The 19,766-nt window shown below is 51.9% G+C and overlaps 3 protein-coding genes across 4 annotated transcripts in view; 1 reads left to right on the forward strand and 2 right to left on the reverse strand.

Moving 5' to 3' along the window:
* Positions 1-4,303, reverse strand: part of TSPAN15 (tetraspanin 15) — an 82,678-nt gene extending 78,375 nt beyond the window's left edge. Inside the window, exon 1 of the mRNA XM_036829107.1 lies at positions 4,151-4,303. The gene's annotated coding sequence lies outside the window, so the exon portion shown is untranslated. The remainder of the gene's footprint in view (positions 1-4,150) is intronic.
* TACR2 (tachykinin receptor 2) lies at positions 652-10,489 on the forward strand. Its single transcript, XM_036829113.1, has 5 exons — positions 652-1,040; positions 2,564-2,758; positions 6,392-6,542; positions 7,153-7,364; positions 10,273-10,489. Exons 1-5 carry the CDS (start codon positions 652-654, stop codon positions 10,487-10,489), a joined length of 1,164 nt encoding a protein of 387 aa, XP_036685008.1.
* Positions 10,490-12,505: 2,016 nt separating this feature from the next.
* The window catches only part of HK1 (hexokinase 1), a 71,054-nt gene continuing 63,793 nt past the window's right edge, over positions 12,506-19,766 (reverse strand). For both annotated transcript variants that reach the window (XM_036828247.1, XM_036828246.1), the window contains 3 exons: positions 18,972-19,127; positions 15,024-15,257; positions 12,506-13,392 (listed from right to left, as the gene is read on the reverse strand). In XM_036828247.1, coding sequence (XP_036684142.1) covers positions 13,248-13,392; positions 15,024-15,257; positions 18,972-19,127 — 535 coding nt within the window. In that variant the 3' untranslated portion in view covers positions 12,506-13,247. The remainder of the gene's footprint in view (positions 13,393-15,023; positions 15,258-18,971; positions 19,128-19,766) is intronic.

Below are 19,766 nucleotides of genomic sequence, written 5' to 3' on the forward strand. Positions count from 1 at the left end.
GGAGGCAGCCCCACCTCGTGAGCAGAAAACACCTCCACCAAGGCCCTCACCGCCCAGCACGCCCTGCCCAGAGAGCAGCAGGGTGGCAACCACGGGCTGGCAGCCCTGCCTGCACCCCAACGCCTGGAGAGAGAGCCTGCTGTGCAGTTGACCTGTGGAATCCAAAGACGGCTGCTGTGTGTGCGTCTGATCCAGAACGTTCCCTGAATTGCATTAGGAGGGACCTGGGTTTGAGTCCTGGCTTTATCACCAACTTACTGTGTGACCTGGGCTGGTCCCCTCTTGGAATCTGTTTTTCCATTTCTGCAGCGAAGGGGTTGACTGATGATTTATAAGGATGTCTCTTGCTCTGAAAGCGTGTCTTGGATTCTAGATGTCCACATGACATTGGAGAAGTCTGGCCAAGACATGGGAATGTAAAATGCCAATGGCTCTGGACCCGGCTCTCTGCTCAGCCTAACTCATCTTTGCTTGAGACTTGGGAGTGCCCCCCGGCTCCCCAGATGTGCCTGGCTTTGCACAGGAGTGCTCCCCTCGCTCCCCCATACTCATGCACCAAAGAGGATTTGTCTTCTACAGCATATCTGGCAGGGCACCAGGGCCCGGAAGGAGCCAAGGAGCTAGACTGTTTTCCCAGACCCAGAGGCAGCCATGGGAGCCTGTGCCATGGTGACTGACACCAACATCTCGTCTGGCCTTGAGAGCAACGCCACGGGCATCACGGCCTTCTCCATGCCTGGCTGGCAGCTGGCATTGTGGGCAGCAGCCTACCTGGCCCTGGTGCTGGTGGCTGTGATGGGCAATGCTGCAGTTATCTGGATCATCCTGGCCCATCAGAAGATGTGCACGGTCACCAACTACTTCATTGTCAACCTGGCCCTGGCCGACCTCTGCATGGCCGCCTTCAACGCAGCCTTCAACTTCGTCTACGCCAGCCACATCTGGTACTTTGGCCGTGCCTTCTGCTACTTCCAGAACCTCTTCCCCATCACAGCCATGTTTGTCAGCATCTACTCCATGACCGCCATCGCCACTGACAGGCAAGAGGGGACAGCTGGGGGGAGGGAGTCGGCTCGCTTTTCTGGGTTCACACAGGGCTGGTAACTTGCCCACAGTCACACAGCAAGTTTAGGGTAGAACCCAGTGGATTAATTGCCTGCTAACCTGATCATGATCCTAAACTATGCATCTGGAAGACAGGGGCCTGTGGAACCGAAGCAAGTAAGGTTAAGGTTAGACACAAGGAAGAACTTTGCACTAGATGGCTGTTCAAGGCTGAAGTGTTCTTCTCTGGAGTTGATCTTTGTTTTACTGAAAGGAAATTGCTTATATTGTCATCCTATTCCTAGATATATTATATGAGGGGAAATTTTAACACCACACGCAGTTACTGTATAATTAAGATGGGGCCAATTACTTCCCTGATGCTGCTCTCTGGGGCTGCAGACTGTGACGTTCTGACGGGGATGGGGTGGGGCAGGAGGGGTGGAGGGGTGGAGGAGTGACCAGTCGGCAGACCTGAAAGTCCCCTAAGACTTTCTTTTCATTCACTCAGGTATTTGAGGCACTGTTTCAGGCACTGGGGAATAAACACCAGGGGGAAAAGAGTCCCGAAATCATGGTCTCATGGAACTTCCATTTTAAAAGCTGGGTGGAGGGTGGGTAGTACGGACTGTAGAGGGCAGGGTGGGAGCCAGGAGACCAGGCAGGAGGACACTGAATAATAACCCAGGTGAGGGAGGATGGTGGCTCAGGTCAGGATGGTAATAATGGAGACTCGTCCATTCATTTCTTCATTCATTCTTATGTTCAATGCCTACTTATGTACAGATACTGTTCTGGGCATTGGGGGAAGAAACAGATAAAGATGCCTGCCCTAGTGAGAATTTAAATAATAAACACAAGACTAAATAAATTATATGTTGTATTTTGAGGGCATGAGTGCTATAGAAAAATATCAGGAAGTGGAAAGGGGATCCGAGGCACTAGGGTATGTGTGCTGGGGCAGGGCAGGTTGTAGTGTTAGATAGGGTGTCAGGATCAGCTTTATTGTGAGAGTGGGATTTGAGCTGTGTCCTATTGTTCTGGCCTGGTCTCAAGATTCAGATTAATCCCAGGGAGGAAGGCCCAGGGGTCATCTAGGACCAAAGCCGTTTCGGTGTATGTAGAGCAGTTCCTCCACTGCAGAAAGGTGGTGGGCAGCTGCTTTGGGCTTTGTCCAGGAGACCGTTGGGCTCTGTTAAGGTTTCTAAACGGAAGACAGGCTGTGTGGCTGGGGAACTCGGCAGGGCTGAGCTTCAGGACAAGGCCCCAGATGGACTGCCGGTGTGGCCACACCGCTCTCTTGTGGCCATCCGAGAGCACATCCGCGCTCAGAGGGAGGCCGTGTGGTGGAACAGGGTGGGGTGGGCTGGCGTTTAGGGCGCTAGTGTCCCACATGGCTGTGGGACAAGCCCAGCTGGCTCTCTGCAGGTCGTCAGCCAGGGTGTGGGGAATGGGACTAGCGGATCTGGGCTGGTCTGACGGGAGGGCACCCACCACTCACACCGCCCTCTGCTCACAGGTACATGGCCATCGTCCACACCTTCCAGCCACGGCTCTCAGCCCCCAGAACCAGAGCAGTAATTGCTGGCGTCTGGCTGGTGGCCCTGGCCCTCGCCTTCCCCCAGGGCTTCTACTCCACCATCACCATGGACCAGGGTGCCACCAAGCGTGTGGTGGCCTGGCCCGAAGACAGCGGCGGCAAGATGCACCTTTTGTAAGGCCTGGGGGTGGGGGAGCATGATGTGTGTGTGCGCGCGTGCATGTGTGTGCATGCATGCACATATGTGCACGTACACATGTGCAGTGTGTATGCATGGGTGTGCACATGTGTCTGTGAGTGAACTGGGGATTATGTGAGTACAGTATCAACTAAAAGTAACACTTAGCACTTACTAAATGTCAGGTTTGGCATAAGTACTTTACATATATGAACCCACTGGATTCTCCTAACAATATGGGTATGTATGTATTATTATTCCCATTTTTCAGATGAGGAAACTGAGGCACTAAAAAAAACCTAAGTAATGTGCCTAAGACCACACAGCTAGTAAGGGGTAAATCGAAGATTTAAATCCAGGCAATCCTGCTTCAGAGCCCAATCTCCTCACCACTCTTACTTAAATAAGGGACATGTCAGGGTACCAAGACAGAAAGAAAGGGCAGGTGCCAGAGCCTGGGATGTTTTCAGGAGGAGCCTGGAGTGGACTTGAGCTGAGGCAGGCACCGTGGGCTGGGGGATGGGGGGAGAAAACAGAACTCAGGCATGGTGCAGCTGCTGGGTGACCCTGGGTAAGTCCTTTCCCTTTCTGGGAGTCAGTTTGCCCAGTTCTCACGGCGGGTGTGGCTTTGTCATCCCCAAGCACGGCGGGGGTTGGTGGTAGAGGATAAAGAATTGGTTGAGGGCTTCCCTGGTGGTGCAGTGGTTGAGAGTCTGCCTGCCAATGCAGGGGACGCGGGTTCGTGCCCTGGTCTGGGAAGATCCCGCATGCCGCGGAGCAGCTGGGCCCGTGAGCCGCAATTACTGAGCCTGCGCGTCTGGAGCCTGTGCTCTGCAAGGGGAGAGGCCGCGATGGTGAGAGGCCCGCGCACTGCGATGAAGGGTGGCCCCCGCTTGCCACAACTGGAGGAAGCCCTCGCACAGAAACGAGGACCCAACACAGCCATAAATAAATAAAAAATAAATTAAAAAAAAAAAAAAAAAAAGAATTGGTTGAGGTTCTGGAGACAGTAGTCGAGTTGGAGCCCTGCGCTGTCCCCTGCTGGCCGGAGAACCCTTTGTAGTCACTTAACCTCTCTGACCCTTTGGCTCCTTCTCTCTTAAAGGGGATTAGTAAGAGAACCTTGCTCAGGGGTTGTTGTGAACACAGAAGAGAAAATGTACCTGAGGCAACTTAGCACGGTGCCTGGCACAGAACCGGCTCCCAGTAGGTGGTAGTTTAAACGGGGAACAAACGAAAACAAACCTGGCAGATTTAGTCCAAGAAAAGCCCAGCTGCCCCAAGCATGAGGATGTGCACGCTCTGAGCCCAGAGCCGCCAGATCACAGCGACAACTCAGCTCCCTCCCCCGCCTCCTTTAACACTCCTCCCCCAACGCCCGCCCCTACCTGGCCTCCTCCCGTCCCGAGCACCAGCCAGAGAGCGCCACGCTGCGGCCTTCAGGGAAGGCGCCATTCCTCTGAGAAGCCTGTTCCTGGCAACTGCTGAGTTTCCCGGGAAACTGCTGCCCTGGGTCTCTGCCCTCATTCCGTAGCCCACGTTCTCGGGACTCGCGGCTCCAAGGGCGGAGTCCACGTAGGGACCCGCCCCCTTCTTGGCTTTGGGGAGGGGCGGAGAGCAGAACATTTCCTGACTGGCCACTGCGGGGCGGTGTTTCTCCACCTTAACAGTGAGCTTTTCTCTCTGAAGTGGGGACCAGTAAGAATTTAAGGTACCAACCACCACCTTTCTGGGGATGGTGATTTCCGACTCTGATTCAGGCAACAGGGGAAAACAGGAGGGCAGAGGTGGGCTAGGAAGGCCATACTTTGGTGCTACTTCGAATTCTGAGAGGATTTGGGGAAAAGCCTGGTTTCTCGTGTGTAAGAATATATTATTTGTTCTTGGGTTGGGGAGCTTCTGAGATTTAGACTGGGGGCTCCATCCGTACAGGCTCACATCCTGTGTGTATAGGAATCTAGGAAAATGCACATATGCTCCCCAAATCAAAATACAAAAAAAGGCAGTCCAGGCTATGAGATTCTGGCAGGCCCTAGAAGATGGTTCCCAAAGCTCCTTGGCACTCCCTTCTGTGTGGGAACCTAGCCCAGAGTGAATTCCTATCCTGAACCGACCCAAGAAAGAATGAGGCAACAGAAAGGCGTCACTCATACTTGGGAAGGATGGTAGAGATTAACTCCTTGTTTTACAAATGGGGAAACAGACTGAGGGAGAGATCTGACTTGCCCAAGGTCACGCTTTAAATTAGAGGCTAGGCAAGAACCCAGTTCTTCTGACTCCACAGGGTTGACCCTCAGTGGAAGGGAAATCATTTGTGTGTTAAGTCCGTATAGAGCTGTTTCACAGGACACAGACTTCCCGTGCCTCTCTGAGCCTCATTTTCCTGCTCTGGATGCTGAGACAGTTGGCCCTGCTGATCCTCAAGGTCTATCTATCTCAGACACTCTGTGACCTCACAATGAAGGTAAGGTACAAGGGCCTGGCTCCTGGCTGCTCCTCCCGCCTCACCTGCTCCACAGTAGGACAGATGATGATCAGGGAGTCGAGGAGCCCCCAGACCTTTTGTAATTAGCATGCTTGCCAAAAGAGCAAGCAAGCCGAATTCTAAACTCAGGCTTTAGGGAAGACATGTGCTGGAGCCACCTACTCCCCTCCCTCCAGGTGTCAGTACCTCTTGAAAGGGACCCAGCAAGGCTGGCACAAGGGGAAGAAAGGAGGGGCTTGGGTACACCTCTGTTCTCCTAGAAAAAGGTCACATGACAGGGCCAGGGGTCTTGGGTCCATTCACCGGATGCTCCTGCTTGGGCCTTGTCAGAGAGGCTACAGCATCGCTCAGAAACCAGAACGGGCAGCATGCATCTTTCCAAAAGGAAATGAGAAGGCCTCAACACAGCCCCGGGTGTCCTCCACGGGGACTGGATGAGCGCCATCAATGGTGTTCCGGGCCACTTGCTCACAGGTGGTGTGAAAGAGTATCTGCTGATGTGAGCCATGTTCCCAACCAAATGCTCATGGTCGGGAAGAGATGCTCCACTAGCATGTACAGTGTGGCCTGTCTCCACTGCTCCCTTCCCTGCTAGGGATGTTGGTGCAGGATAGAACCACATCAACTCTAGGAAATCTATCTAGACAGACAGATGCAGATATAGAAGATATACATAATCTATCTAATACATATGTGCATATACATATACACCTATATTACATGATTCTGGAAGAAATATTCCAAATCATTAACAGTGGTGGGGGTGAGATACATAATTTTACTTCCTCCTTTGTGCTTACTGGCACTTTAAATTTTAAACAAATGTATTGCTTGGTTAACTTTTTCGTTCCTATTTATTTCCTTGTTTGGTAACTTGTCTGTCACTTGGAAGGACTCAGAGCTAACACAGGTGTCCCTTTTGCGGCAGGGGAAACTCTCATTGGGCACATGTGCTAGCCAGTTTGCCCTTCTTTTTTTTTTAACTCTTTTTTTTTTTTTTCAAACCAAGGCCTTGGGAGGTGGCCCAGGGTAGCCCGCCAGGGACAGCTCAGGGGCGTCAGCAAGGTCCTGGGGATTGAGTGCTGGCGGATGCTGGAGTCGCCCCCAGGTCGCCCCGTGCCCAGGCCCTTGACTCTCCTTCCAGGTACCACCTCGCGGTGATAGCCCTCTTTTACTTCCTGCCTCTCGTGGTGATGTTCGTTGCCTACAGTGTCATCGGCCTCACGCTCTGGAGACGCACTGTCCCAGGGTACGAGGCGCATGGCGCCAACTTGCGCCACCTGCAGGCCAAGAAGGTGAACTCCGGGGTCAGGGAGGGGGCGGGGGGCGGGGCCGGAAGTTTGGCCCCCGCCTCGGGATCAGCCGTTCCGGGCACGTCCCCTAGAGGGCGCCGCGGAGGATAGACTCCACCTGCAACTTGCCCTTGTCCCAAGTCCCTGGCCAGAACCCTCATTCCTTCTTCCCGGGCGGGCGGACTTGCTTTGGTCTTCGGGCTGTGGCAGACGCAGATTGCAGGGAGAGGGAGACCTCGGAACCCGTAGCTGGCATGGTCTCCTCTAAGGATGGGGTTAGGAACGAGAGCTCATCCACTCTCCAGGGAGGGGAGCTGCTCTGCTTTAAGAGGGATCCAAGATGCCTTTTAGAGGAGATGGCCACCGAGCTGGGCTTCGAGGAGTGAGGACTTAAAAGGAAAGACAGCAGTGTGGACAGAGAGACCAGCCTGAGCAAAAGCCCCGAGGTGGAAGGCCCAGGAGTGTCTGGGTAGCAGAAGCTCTAGGGGCCTGAGCCTGTGGAGGTAGACAGGGCCTGCTTACTGAGGGCTTCTCAGGCTGGCACGAGAGGTGCCTCGTGCTTCCCCTCGGGAAAACTGGGGCTTGGGGCTTCCAGGCTGAGGAGTGACCTGAGTCTCTCCTGGACCGGTTTGTGAAGACCATGGTGCTGGTGGTGGTGACATTTGCCATCTGCTGGCTGCCCTACCACCTCTACTGCATCCTGGGCAGCTTCCAGGAGGACGTCTACTGCCACAAGTTCATCCAGCAGGTCTACCTGGCGCTCTTCTGGCTGGCCATGAGCTTCACCATGTACAATCCCATCATTTATTGCTGCCTCAACCACAGGTGAGCCCTCACCCCAGCCCCTCTCCTCAGCCTGTCTCCATCTGGACTCCCCTGCACAGCTTGAGCCTGTGCCCATCCATCCCCGCCACCATGGGATTACCGTCCTCCCAGGGAGCCCCCAACACAATCCTCCCTCGGGTCCAGGCCTAGCTTGAGCCCCACCTCCTCCCCAAAGCTTTGCCCCATTGCCCAGGCCACAGCTCTCACGTCTGCCTGCTCCTGCTCTGTCTACTGGGGGCTGCATCTGGGACAAGGAGAAGAAAGGAGGGAGGGACAGAGAGATGGAGGGAGGGGGAGAGAGGAAGAAGGACAGCCAGAGAGGGCGGAAGGAAGGAGCCAGGTAGAGGAGGGAGGGACTGATGGTTTTAAGAGCTTCCTACACTGAGGAAGAACTGAGGACTGTCCCTGGGCGAGGAGAACAGCACCAGCCCCAGCAGAACGAAGCACTCAACCTGAGGCCCGGGGCCAAGACTAGACGGGGAGCAGGTTGCTCCCTGGAAGATCACAGAGGGGGCTTTCAGGGCAGCTAGGAAGTGACCTTGGCAGAGACTGCCAGAAAGGAAGGAGCCAAATTCTCACTTCCCCCCAACCCTTGTACTTCTAGAGAAGTGTAGTCCCAGAGAGGGGCTGGCATTTGCTCAGGGGCACTTGCACAGGTGAGGAGGTGCTGGGCCAGGCAGGAGCCCCAGCCCAGGAGTCCTGCTTGCAGAGCAAGTCGTTCAGCCTCAGAAAGCCTTGATGGTGGAGCCAGGTAAGAGGAGATGAGAGGTGGACACTGAGTCCTGGCCTTCACGAGGCAATGATGTGGGTGAGGTTGGCCCTGGGCATCTTTTATCACCACCCTGCCCACATGTCCAGGCCACTCATAATGCCAGTAGGATCTTTGTTGCTCAGACATCCCACCCGGGGCAGGCCAGAAGGAAGTAACAGACTGTAATTTTTTTTTTTTTTGACTGTTTAATGGCTGCCAGAACCCTCCATTGTCTCCTGAGAGGCAAGTATATAATGGGAGGGAGGTGTTATCCCCATTTTACAGATGAGGAAAGTGAGCCTCCAAAAGGAAGACTCTCCTAAACTCATGCAGCAGGAATTCCATGTGTCTCCAAGGCCTATAATCTCATCATTTCTCTTGCATGCAGTTGTAGGAGTGAGAACTTGGAGACAGGGACTGTCACATCAGGGAGGGGCTCCCAGCCTTCTGTGTCTGTGCATTGGTCACTCTCCTGCTACCCAAAGACACAGTCCCTGGGAGTCTGAACACCCCAGGGCTCTACAACTTCTGAATCGTTCAGTATTTGATGACGCTAGCTCTGAAGACTGGTATTCCTGGCGGAATTTTCATTCTTCCGGAAAATGTTCACCAGTGGCTGTGTGTGCCCGGCACTGTTCCAGGCCCTTGGGATACCCCGGTGAACAAAAACAGTGATCCCTATCCTCGGGGAGCTGACCCTCTAGTGGGGAGGTGGAGATAGACAATAAGCAAATGTAATGAGTAAATAATACAGTGTGTATTAGGTGATAAATCCTATAGAAAAAAGAAAAACTAGAGCTGGGTAAGAGAGGACAGGAAGTGCTGGGGGAAGTAGTGGGCATAAGGGCTGCGATTGTACAGGATGGTCAGGGTAGGCTTTACTAAGGGGTCTTTTGAGCAAAGACTTGAGGATTGAGTGGGCCCTGTAGGTGTCTGGACAAGAATTCCAGGCAGAGGGAACAGCCAAGGCAAGGGCCCTGTGGTCAAGGTAAGGACTTGGGCTGGTTCTCTGACATGAGGAGCCCTGCAGTGTTCTGAGCGGGGGAAACACATGCTCTGATTCCCTTTTAAAAGAATCAGTCTCGCAGCTGTGTTGGAACTGGACCACAGAGGGGCAAGGTGGGGGAGGCAGGGAGATGGTTAGGCAGGTGCAATAATCCAGGCGAGAGATGGTGGGTGTAGACATGTGAGAAGTGGTCAGAGTCCGGAGATTGCTAAGGTAGAGCCAACAGAATTTGATGGAGAGGGAGTCAAGGATGACCCCAGGTTCTTGGCCTGAACTAGTGGAAGGACAGAGTAGTCAGCTGTCAGGAACTGAGACGAGGACGACTGGGGGGGTGTGGGGGGAAGAGGATGGGGAGCTCAGGTTGGGACATGCTGAGTGTGGGCAGAGGCCATGAAGCTCCCATAATAAAGGCATTTATTGGGCTGCACCATGGAACCTTTAGAGCTACAGGGGGAAGAACCAAAGTCAGGCCTGCTCTTCTGAAACTCGGAACCCTGCATCTCCTGGGAACAGACCATATTATAGTTCTTTCCCTCCCTCCGCATCACACAGGGTCTCATCTGTTTCTGCTCCTGACAGACCAGTGTCCTCTTTCTGCCAGCTCTTTCTCATTTCTTCCAGTCACTCTCTGCTTCCTCGGATCTCCAATTTACAGGTGGACCCTCTTTGCTGCCTTGGGGAAAGTTGTTTATTTTTTAAGCAAATGTACTAAAACTTAGTAGTTCCATGTGTATATTTTCTTTCAAAGCTGTCCCCTTGGGGGAGCATCCGTATTCTACCCAACATTGCCAAAGCCCCAAGTTTTTAAGACTCCTCTTTGCATACTCCTTTAGAAGCCAATTAACAAATCGAACAAGAAAATCTGTTGTGTCTTTATAACTGTACTTGGTTTATTTCTGTTTGTTTGTAATAGCAAACGGTCTCATTCGGCTCACTTCAGTCCTTGGACTTAGCTCCAGATTACTTCTGGTCATTTCCAAAAACCAAATCCACTAGAGAACGTGTCTCCCCAGAGACCCTGAGCTCTTAGGAGCGAGGCAGCGACTTTCCTCTGGAGGAGAGATCGGCTCCCGGAGGTGGGAGCAGCCACAGGACAGTTCCCTTAACTGTCGCCCTCACTCCGTTGCTCAAGATGACCCTCCATCCCCCAGGTTTCGCTCTGGATTCCGGCTTGCTTTCCGTTGCTGCCCATGGGTCACGCCAACTGAGAAGGACAAGACTGAGCGGACTCACACCTCATCCCTTTCCACGAGGGTCAACAGGTGTCACACTAAAGAGACTTTGTTCGTGGCTGGGGATGTGGCCCCCTCTGGGGCTGCCAATGGGCAGGCTGGAAGTCTGCAAGCTGAAGTGTCTACTGACCCCTGAACCCTTGTGCCTGGCTGCAGGGGGGAGGCTTAGCACCCTGGAGAAGTAGCCAGTTGAGAGGACCACATCGGAAAGTTTGGCCCATGCCTCACCCTTCAGTACATCAATGGAAAAACAAGATGGGGCCAGGAACTCTGCAGTGGGTGCTGACTCTCCCAGCCACCCCTCTGACAGTGCTTCAGGGGATCCAATAAGTCAAAGAAGACAGTGTGAGCTAACACTTATCTAATCCAGGAGTTGCAAGCTCGAATGCCTCCCGGGGACATACAACATAATGAGTAAACTGAATCCAGTATAAAAGAAAAACTGTAGATATAATGATAAAAGGTAAGTGACTTCCAGTGTTGGGGCAAAAGGAAGGGTGGGGACTGTGGCAAACTGGAGAGCACAGGAATCCAAAGGGAACAACAGCCGATCAGCTCTGGACAGATGCCATGTGGCTGGGAGCCCACTGTTGCCAGATCCTCCAAACCTTTCAAGAGAAGCCAGAAATCCAAATTTGTCAAACTTCCAGGTTTGTTGAATTGAGCTCACATTTTTATAAATGTTGCATAAACCAAACAAAACACACCTGTCAGCAGCACCCAACCATGACACTGACCTATTATGAGGCTAAAGACACAAGGAAAGAAGCTTCTTGTTTTGCAAAGCCCTTAACCTGTGAGCCAATCCAGGGCTTCTCTGCCTTAGCATCTAAGAACCCAGATCCGCCCTAGTGTAGGTGGTGGTTAAAAGGAGCCTCAGCTGGGTGGCCTCAGACAAGTCACAATGACCTTCAGCTCCTTTCTCTTTCAATGGCAAAACCACCTCACAGGGATGCTGTGGGGATGATGGGAGTGATGCCTATAAACTGGCAGGCCCAGCACAGGTGAAGTGCTTCACAAACAGCAGCTGTGACTTTTATTACTACCAGGGCAGCCGTTTGACCTGAATTCCGCAAGTCAGCGACACAGCCCTCACCCTTACTTCTGCTCAAGGAGGTGGCAGGCAGAGAACACCCACTGTCCCGTCTCCCAGAAAGCTCCAGGCCCAGCCCGGTCCACACCTCACCCTGCTTGCTGACTCACCCTTCCCACCTCACGGCCCCTCCAGAAGAATCACGTAACACTGTAAATGCACACCTAGAGTTCAATGTTATCTGTGTTCTCCACAAGATCACTGTGTCATAGGCACCGGCAGTGACAACTAAAGGGACTCTGGTCTCACCAAACCAAGGGAGCATGCAGTCAGTCCTGGAAAAGCCACCAGAAGTGTGGTCATGGTCTGGGAGACTCACATCGCACCTCAATCACAGGGTACCAGAATGTGGACTGATGTGGGGTCCACAGACAGGCTGGGGGAGAACCCAAAACGGCAGCCACAGAGTGGAACAGCACCCTCAAGACCGCGGTGGAGCAGGGGTGAAAGGGTCAGACAAGGGCCCACAGAAGGGGTTCGCTTATGATGGGGGTTGGGGAGAGGACGGCAACCTGCTACCCTGGGCTGCTGCAAGGCTTCATCTGCTCAGGGCAGGGCATCTCTTCATCCTTCGTCCTGGAGTCAGCAGAGAGGGTGATGGGGGCAAGACCTGCTCTAGCACAGCAGGAGGGTGGGCCAGTGTTGCCCTGTCCTCTCATGGGGCTTCCAACAGCCCCCGCAAAGCCAAGCTGACTTTTGCTTTGTTCCAACTACAAGTGAGGAAGCCAGGCTATTGGAAGACGGAGACCTTCCATCCCTTTACCTTCTGAGAGGTGTCGAGGCGGGGGCTGCAGGAGTCCCTCCCTGGGGTAGACCCCCGGGGCTGGAGCGGGGAACTGGAAGGGCAGGTGCTAGAAGAAGGGGAGAGGCTACTTCCTGACCCTCTGCGGGGAGAGTACAGAAGTCCTCAAGCCAAAAGAAGGCTGCACGCTGAAGAACACAGCCTTCATTTCAAGCTCTGTCCCTGACCCAGAAGGCCACCAAACCCCTCAGGGTTTGGTTTCTGCCACATCCCCCGATGTCCTCCCCACTCCCCAGCCACTAAGCATCACTCGGGTCTTTGAATTGATACAAAGTTTACTAGGTCATACAACATGGCTCACAAAAGCGATGGGAAATTCCAATGAGCGTACTGTTTCTTGATTGGTTCGTTTTACCCAAACGGAGACAAGACACTTTCCCGCAGGACTGCCCACCTCCCCTCCCCAAGACAGACAGAATGCAAGACTGTCACAATGTGGCTATGACCAGTTCCACAGACACACAGTTCAGTGGCATTGACACGCCCTGATGGGACACCAGACAGCAATGGGCGCGGGGCCGGGAGGAAGCGGCGGCTGAGGCACCCGTGGGAAGAGGAGTCCCGGCAGTGTCTGCTGGTGATAATACATTGCACACGGGGGACACATCCCCAAGGACGGGCTGCGGAGGCCCATAAGGCCTTTCAGATGGTGTGACTTTTCATCTTGGGCCAATAAATAACTGTTGGACGAATGCATAAGTTAGAAACGGACGCCACTAAACTTCACATGTGGGGAACGTACGACCAGGCTGAAGTCAAATCATGCAAAGTGGCAGGGCAGGTGAGGAGGGATCTGGAGGTCAGGGAGATTACCAACAGCACACACTCTATTTTGTACCCTACGTTATGCGCCAGTAGTTGGCTTCTGTTTTCCTCCCCGCGGTGGTGCTGGCGGGCTCTGGCGCCGGCGTCTCCCAGCACAGCTCGCTGGGCAGAACAGGAGGTCGCTGCTTGAAGAGAGAAGTGCTGGAAGGGCAGCAGGCTGGGGGTCCAGGACTCTTAGCTGCTTGTTTCTTGCCGGAGCCGAACGCCCACTGCCGTGATGAGGGCGGCTCCCTTGCCACTACCGTCTTCGGATAAGAGGAAGGACACGTTACACTTTGGTGACAGTTCCTTCACGGTTTGGTGCATGATTCTGGAGAAGCTAAAAAGGACAAAAATAGAGAAGGGTAGGTAGAGGAATATGAGGAGAGACACCAGACCCACCTGAAGACGCTGAAGCACCCTAACAATAAGGAGGGAGGCGAGATGGGAGGGGCTGCTTGGAAGCAGCTGTGGCTTACTGAGAATGGCTGGGAGAAAGTGGGTTTACAGCCAGTCCTGTTAACAATTTGCAGCAGGGAGGCACAACGGAGAATCCAAAACAAGCTGCTCTGTACACCTTCTGAGGGCTATGGCATGAGTAACACACCCAGACGGCTCCCATCCTCAAAGCCTGAGGGTCCGAGGGGACCGAAAACCAAGAAGGGGTGCTGGGACCTGGGTGTGGACCACTGAGGCGGGCCAAGCTGGTCCGGCACTGGGTCAGCTCAGCAGGCTGCATGGAAACGAACATCGCCCACCCCCAGCTGCAGCCCTCTGAGACCCCAGCCCAGCACCTGAAGCTAAGAGGGGGAGCCCCCCACCCCCGTGAACTATAATCTCTAAGTAAGAGGTGACTCTGGGTTCTTGCATTTTGTGCTGAAAATGAGATAGCGCCAGGCTGAGGAAGCTCAGGGCAGTGGGGGTCCTAGAGGTAATACTGACTGCCCTTTGTTAGGTACCTACTAGGTGTCCCACACTTTATATATGTAATGTCCGGCCTGCCGGTGGTCATTTTCCCATGAAGAAGAGGAGACTTGGCAGAGATGAAACCACTGAGCACAGCTCCTAAATGGTGGTACCAAGATTAAAACCAAGCGTGTCCATGTGCGGCTCCAAAGCCTAGCTCTAAACCACAGTGACAACGAGGACAGCTATGGAGGTGGAGAGACAGAGGTCAGGGTGGAGCCGAACAGATGCTTTCATCCCAAGCCACGGCCATGACGTAGGCAGGCAATGCCTGCACTGAGTTGGGTGAGGTTGCTTTTAAGTAGAGTGAATGGCCCAGTTTACTGGGGACAGTCCAGTGTGATTATTAGTAGCACTCTCTTGACTGGCAAAAGTACCTCCGTTTCAACAATAATATGGTCTCTCTATTCATAAGAGCCAAGCTTTGGGATGTGTGGTAGATCAAAGAGCGGACGGGCTCACTTCTCCTCCTCCAGCATGGGGTGTTGGACACCTGACCAAAATGTCAGGGAGGTCATATCCCACCCGCCTCCCTGCTACAAAGCCCGGGGCCAAAACCGCCGCCTTCCAAGGCTCTTGACAAACTGATTTAGCAGGTGGACAAGACAGTGGGCCCTCTTCCCCCTTCCTTCACTCCCTCTTCCCGCTTACCAAACACAGCCTCCGGGCCAGGCTGATGGGTAAGTCCACGCCCACCCTTACCTCCTTTCCTGCTCCCCACATGGATAAGAGAGGCCCAGGGGGAGGGGAAAGCAGGAAATGCCAGGCCACAGGTGTGAGCTGGCCAAGTGAAGCCGCTCCTCCACCTCCCCAGGGATCCCAGGTAAACTTCAGAGCAGCTCATTTCCTCGTCCCAGACAAGCCCCAAGACCGCACAGCCTGCAGGTTGGCTGTGTCCTGGCGAGAAATTTTCCTGGTGGGAATCACATCCTGATGTCCCATAGCCATAAAGGGGCCTTGCCTGCCCAGGAAGCTCCGCCCATCCCCACCGGAAGCCCCACTCACTGCGGATGAAGCTTGTAGAGCGTCCCGTCCACGCCCACAGTCACGTTGAGGTGGTCCAGCCCCCTGTTCTCGCGGATCTTATCCACCACGGCAGCCATGCCCGCGCCGCACAGCTGCGCGGCCCTCTTGGACACTACCCCGCACACGGTCTTCACGAGGATGCTGTCGTCGCACGTGCTGTTCAGGCCAAGCTGCTGGAGGATGGCCCGGACCTGCAGCAGCGCTAATCGGTCGCTGTGGGGGACAAAAGCCAGGAGGCTGGATGAAGCAGGACCCACGAGAGCAGCACAGAAGCCAACGACTCCAAAGGAGCCGGCCCCAAATCACTGCACTCATCCACGAAAAGGGGCATGGGGTTTTCTCTCCCCTTCAAAATAACATTTATTTGTCTATTTTTTTTAATGATTCCCAAAGTATTACATGTTAAGTTGTAGAAAAACTAGCAAATCTAGAAAAATTAAAAATTGGAAAATTAAAACTATCTACAATCCCAACACTGGGGAAAATACTATTAACGTTTAAATATATTTCCTTCCAATCTATTTTTCTTGAATATCATTAAACAATGTCATTGTTCTGATATGTGAATAGGCTTGTTCTTTATTTATTTATTTTAAAATTTTTGTTTTATATTGCAGTGTAGTTGATTAACAATGTTGCGGGCTTGTCCTTTATATATGGTTTTCTTTCTTGCTTTCTTCCATGCTTCATACATCTGAGCAAGTTCCCACCTCCTTATCTGAGACCAAGATTGGTAAAAGCTGCCATAGTATTCTATTCTGGGGATGACCATAATTTATTTAGCCAGTTTAGAGAAATTTAAGTTGTTTGCAATTTTCTGCTAACATAAAGTAACACTCTGATGACATTCCTCTTTACAAGTCTTTGTGTGCAAGTTAGATTTTTCCCTTAGGATAACATTTCTCGGTCAAAGGTTTTTTGTTTGTTTTTTAATCAGTCATCAATTTTATACACATCAGTGTATACATGTCAATCCCAATCGCCCAATTCAGTGCACCACCATCCGCACCCCACCGCGGTTTTCCCCCCTTGGGTCCATACGTTTGTTCTCTACATCTGTGTCTCAACTTCTGCCCTGCAAACCGGTTCATCTGTACCATTTTTCTAGGTTCCACATACATGCGTTAATATACGATAGTTGTTTTTCTCTTTCTGACTTACTTCACTCTGTATGACAGTCTCTAGATCCATCCACGTCTCAACAAATGACTTAATTTCGTTCCTTTTTATGGCTGAGTAATATTCCATTGTATATATGTACCACAACTTCTTTATCCATTTGTCTGTCGATGGGTATTTATCGGTCAAAGGTTTTTGATACATATTGCCAAGTGCCTTTCTGAAAGTTGTATCAATTTACTGTCTCTAACAGAGTATTTGGCCTTACTGGTCCCCAGTGGAAAGGGGTTTCCCTGGTGGCGCAGTGGTTAAGAATCTGCCTGCCAATGCAGGCGACACGGGTTCAAGCCCTGGTCAGGGAATATCCCACGAGCCACTACTGAGCCCACGTGCCACAACTACTGAAGCCCACACACCTAGAGCCCGTGCTCCGCAACAAGAGAAGCCACTGCAACGAGAAGCCCGCGCACCACAACGAAGAGTAGCCCCCGCTCGCCTCAACTAGAGAAAGCCCGCGCACAGCAACGAAGACCCAACACAGCCAAAAATAAAAATAAATAAGATAAATAAATGTTTTTTAAAAATTAGAAACACTGGACAATTTGGTAAGAATGGCATCGCACTGGTTTAATCTGTGCTCCTCTCTATTAGTGAGGATTACTGTTTTTGTTTTTGTTTACTGGCCATATGAACTACCTTATACCAAAACTCTTGTTCTCCTGAGATATTTGTCTCCTTCTCATTAAACTGAAAGAGTTGACGATGACTGATGATGAACACAACAGCAGTGGTAAGAGCAGTCAGCCTTTTTTGAGGACTTACTATGTGACATGTGCTTTACATACATCACCTCATTCCTCCTCCTAACAGCCAACTGATCCATGTATGATTATTCCCATTTTAAAGATGCGGAAATTGAGGCTCGGAGAGATCGAGTAACTCACCCAAAGCTCACAGCCAATGGGGTAGAGCAGGTCTCAAGACCAGACCTGCCAAAGCTCTTGCCCACCATGCCATGCTCTGCATCTTGCATATATAATGCAAATGTTTTCCTTAGTTTTCTGTTTGTCTTTTAAGCTTGATGACTGATTTTGTTTTTAACTTATAGAAACTATGCAGCTAAATTTGGCAATTTTTTCTTTATGATCTCTCCCTTTGCTATCACACTTGAAAGGACCTTCCCCAGCACTTCACACCCATCAGGATAGCTATTATTAAAAGAAAAACAAAAACAGAAAAGAATAAGTGTTGGCGAAGATGTGGAGAAGTTGGAGCCCTTGTATATACTGCTGGTGGGATGTTAAGATGGTGCAGCCACTGTGGAAAACAGTATGGCAGTTCCTCCAAATAAATAAGTAAAATAATGATGTGATTCAGCAATTCCACTTTTGGGTATACATCCAAAAGAATTGAAAGCAGGGACTCGATCGTGTATTTGTACACTCATGTTCATAACAGCATTATTCACAACAGACAAAAGGTGGAAGCAACCCAAGTGTCCATGGATGGATGAATGGATAAACAAAATGTAGTGTATACATACAAGGAATTATTCAGCCTTAAAAAGCAAGGAAATTCTGACACATGCTACAACATGGACACACCTTGAAGACATTATGCTAAGTGCAGTAAGCCAGATGTGAAAGGACAAATGCTATATGATTCCACTTACATGAAGTCACTAGAGGAGTCAAATTCATAGACACAGAAGGTAGAAGGGTGGTTGCCAGGGGCTGGGGGGAGGGGGGAAATGGGGAGTTAGTGTTTAATGGGTACAAAATTTCAGCTCGGGATGATGAAAAAGTTCTGGAGATGGATGGTGGCGATGGCTGAACAACAATGTGAATGTACTTAATGCCACTGAACTGTCCACTTCCAAAATGGTAACAATGGTAAATTTAATGTTATATATATCTACCACAATAAAAAAATGTTAACAGGAAATATTCACTGATATTTTCTTCTCATTCTTTTCTGGCTCCTATTTTCCACACTTGGCTCTTGGGTGAACTTAGAATGAGGAGAGGAAGCAGTGGGGAACTTGGTTCCCTATCATGGTGCGCCCCCCTCCCTGCAGCTGTGAAATGCCATCACTCCACGTGCTCAAGTCCTCCAGGGTCAGTGCCGCAGGGCCGCTGTCTGCAGCTAGCACTTCACCGCGTGGGTTCTGGTGGGCAGTGAGTTTTACCTGAAGGTTACAGACCCAGGCCTGGGCGAAAGCGAGGAGCAGACCCGAGCCGAGCCAATATCAGTGCTGCTATCATGACCATTCTAAAATGAAGGTGGCTTTTGCACAAGCTCTTTTGCTGAGCACTTTTCCACCTCTTCTCACAGCTCACTGTGGAAGATGGCAAAGGCACAGATGAAATGTTCACTCTACATGAGAAAAACAGGAGGAAGACAGAAGCAGCTCGCTGTGGGGCACGGTGGGCGGTGCGCTATGCATCCTAGGCTGCCTTTCAGAGGAAAAGAGGGTGAGGCCAGACCAGGGGTGCTTGGCTCTTTTGGACTCAATGGTCCTTCAATACAAATATCTGTGATGCACCTTTCCTACCCTGAAATGTAACCTACTTACACACAGGATGATTTCAAACAAATCAATATAATGCCCTAACATACAGGATGAATAAAAGGAAATGATTTATAGTAAAATTATGGAACTTCAAAATGCAACTGCTCAGGGCCTACTACTCCAGAGGAAGAAGAAAACCCTCACAAATGGCCAAAATGTCCCCTATGTTGCCTACTGCCCCCATCACAGCCCCCTGGCCAGGTCCACCTCTAATAGGGAGGGCCCTGCCCACTCACCTCTCGATCTGAGAGAGATACTTGGTCTGAAAGATGCCCCGAGTCTTCAGCGGCTCAGAGATCTGCCCTCGGAAGAGGAATCCCCTCTTGGTAAAGTCAATCAAGATGTTGCGGACGATTTCACCCAGGTACATGCCGCTGATCATCTTCTCATACCTGAAACGAGAGGAGGGGACTGGGCGTCTCTTTGAAGCCTGCGGTCTCACGGTAACCCCGGGCGCCTCACTGTGCCTCACGGGCATCACCAACCCGTGCTCCCAGCCTTGTGCTCCCCAGCAGAGGCAGAGCGTGAGACCGGGAAGGACTGAGGAAGCCCCAACCCTCCCGGGATCAGACGCGAAAGTACCAGCAGGACCATCCTCTTCCTCACCTGACTCCCTGCCTTTGCCTGGTGAAACCCCACTCCAGCTCTCAGCTCTCAACTTGCCCAGCACTGCTCCAAGAGGTCTGTCCTCCCCCTGCCTATCTCAGCTCCCACGCACCCTCCCTCCTTCACAGCACACACAGGTCCTCCGCCCCTTGGCACCCCTGCAGCGAAAGCCTTGAGGCGACAGAGAATGTGTGTCTTGCTCAGCTTTGAGTCCCAGGGCCCAGCACAGCTCAGCGCTGCTCTCAGTCAGGTGCTCAATCAATACCTGTAGAACCAGCAAACGGCTTTAAGGAACACGACAACACAGGGAAAGTTCCCACTAGATTTTTGGAAGGTTTTGCCAAAACCCAGAGTGCTGGTCAAGTACTCACAGAGTGATAAAGCCACACAGGCTGGAGGACCCAGGCGGCCACCACACCCCTGAG

Source organism: Balaenoptera musculus, chromosome 16 (genome assembly GCF_009873245.2).
Source record: "Balaenoptera musculus isolate JJ_BM4_2016_0621 chromosome 16, mBalMus1.pri.v3, whole genome shotgun sequence".
In the NCBI taxonomy this organism is placed as follows: domain Eukaryota; kingdom Metazoa; phylum Chordata; class Mammalia; order Artiodactyla; family Balaenopteridae; genus Balaenoptera; species Balaenoptera musculus.

Coding starts and splice junctions, on each gene's coding strand:
- TACR2 (XM_036829113.1), top strand. CDS start 652: ATGGGAGCCTGTGCCATGGTGACTGACACCAACATCTCGTCTGGCCTT. Junction 1,041..2,563: donor ACCGCCATCGCCACTGACAG/GCAAGAGGGGAC, acceptor CTCTGCTCACAG/GTACATGGCCATCGTCCACA. Junction 6,543..7,152: donor GCCACCTGCAGGCCAAGAAG/GTGAACTCCGGG, acceptor GAGTGACCTGAG/TCTCTCCTGGACCGGTTTGT.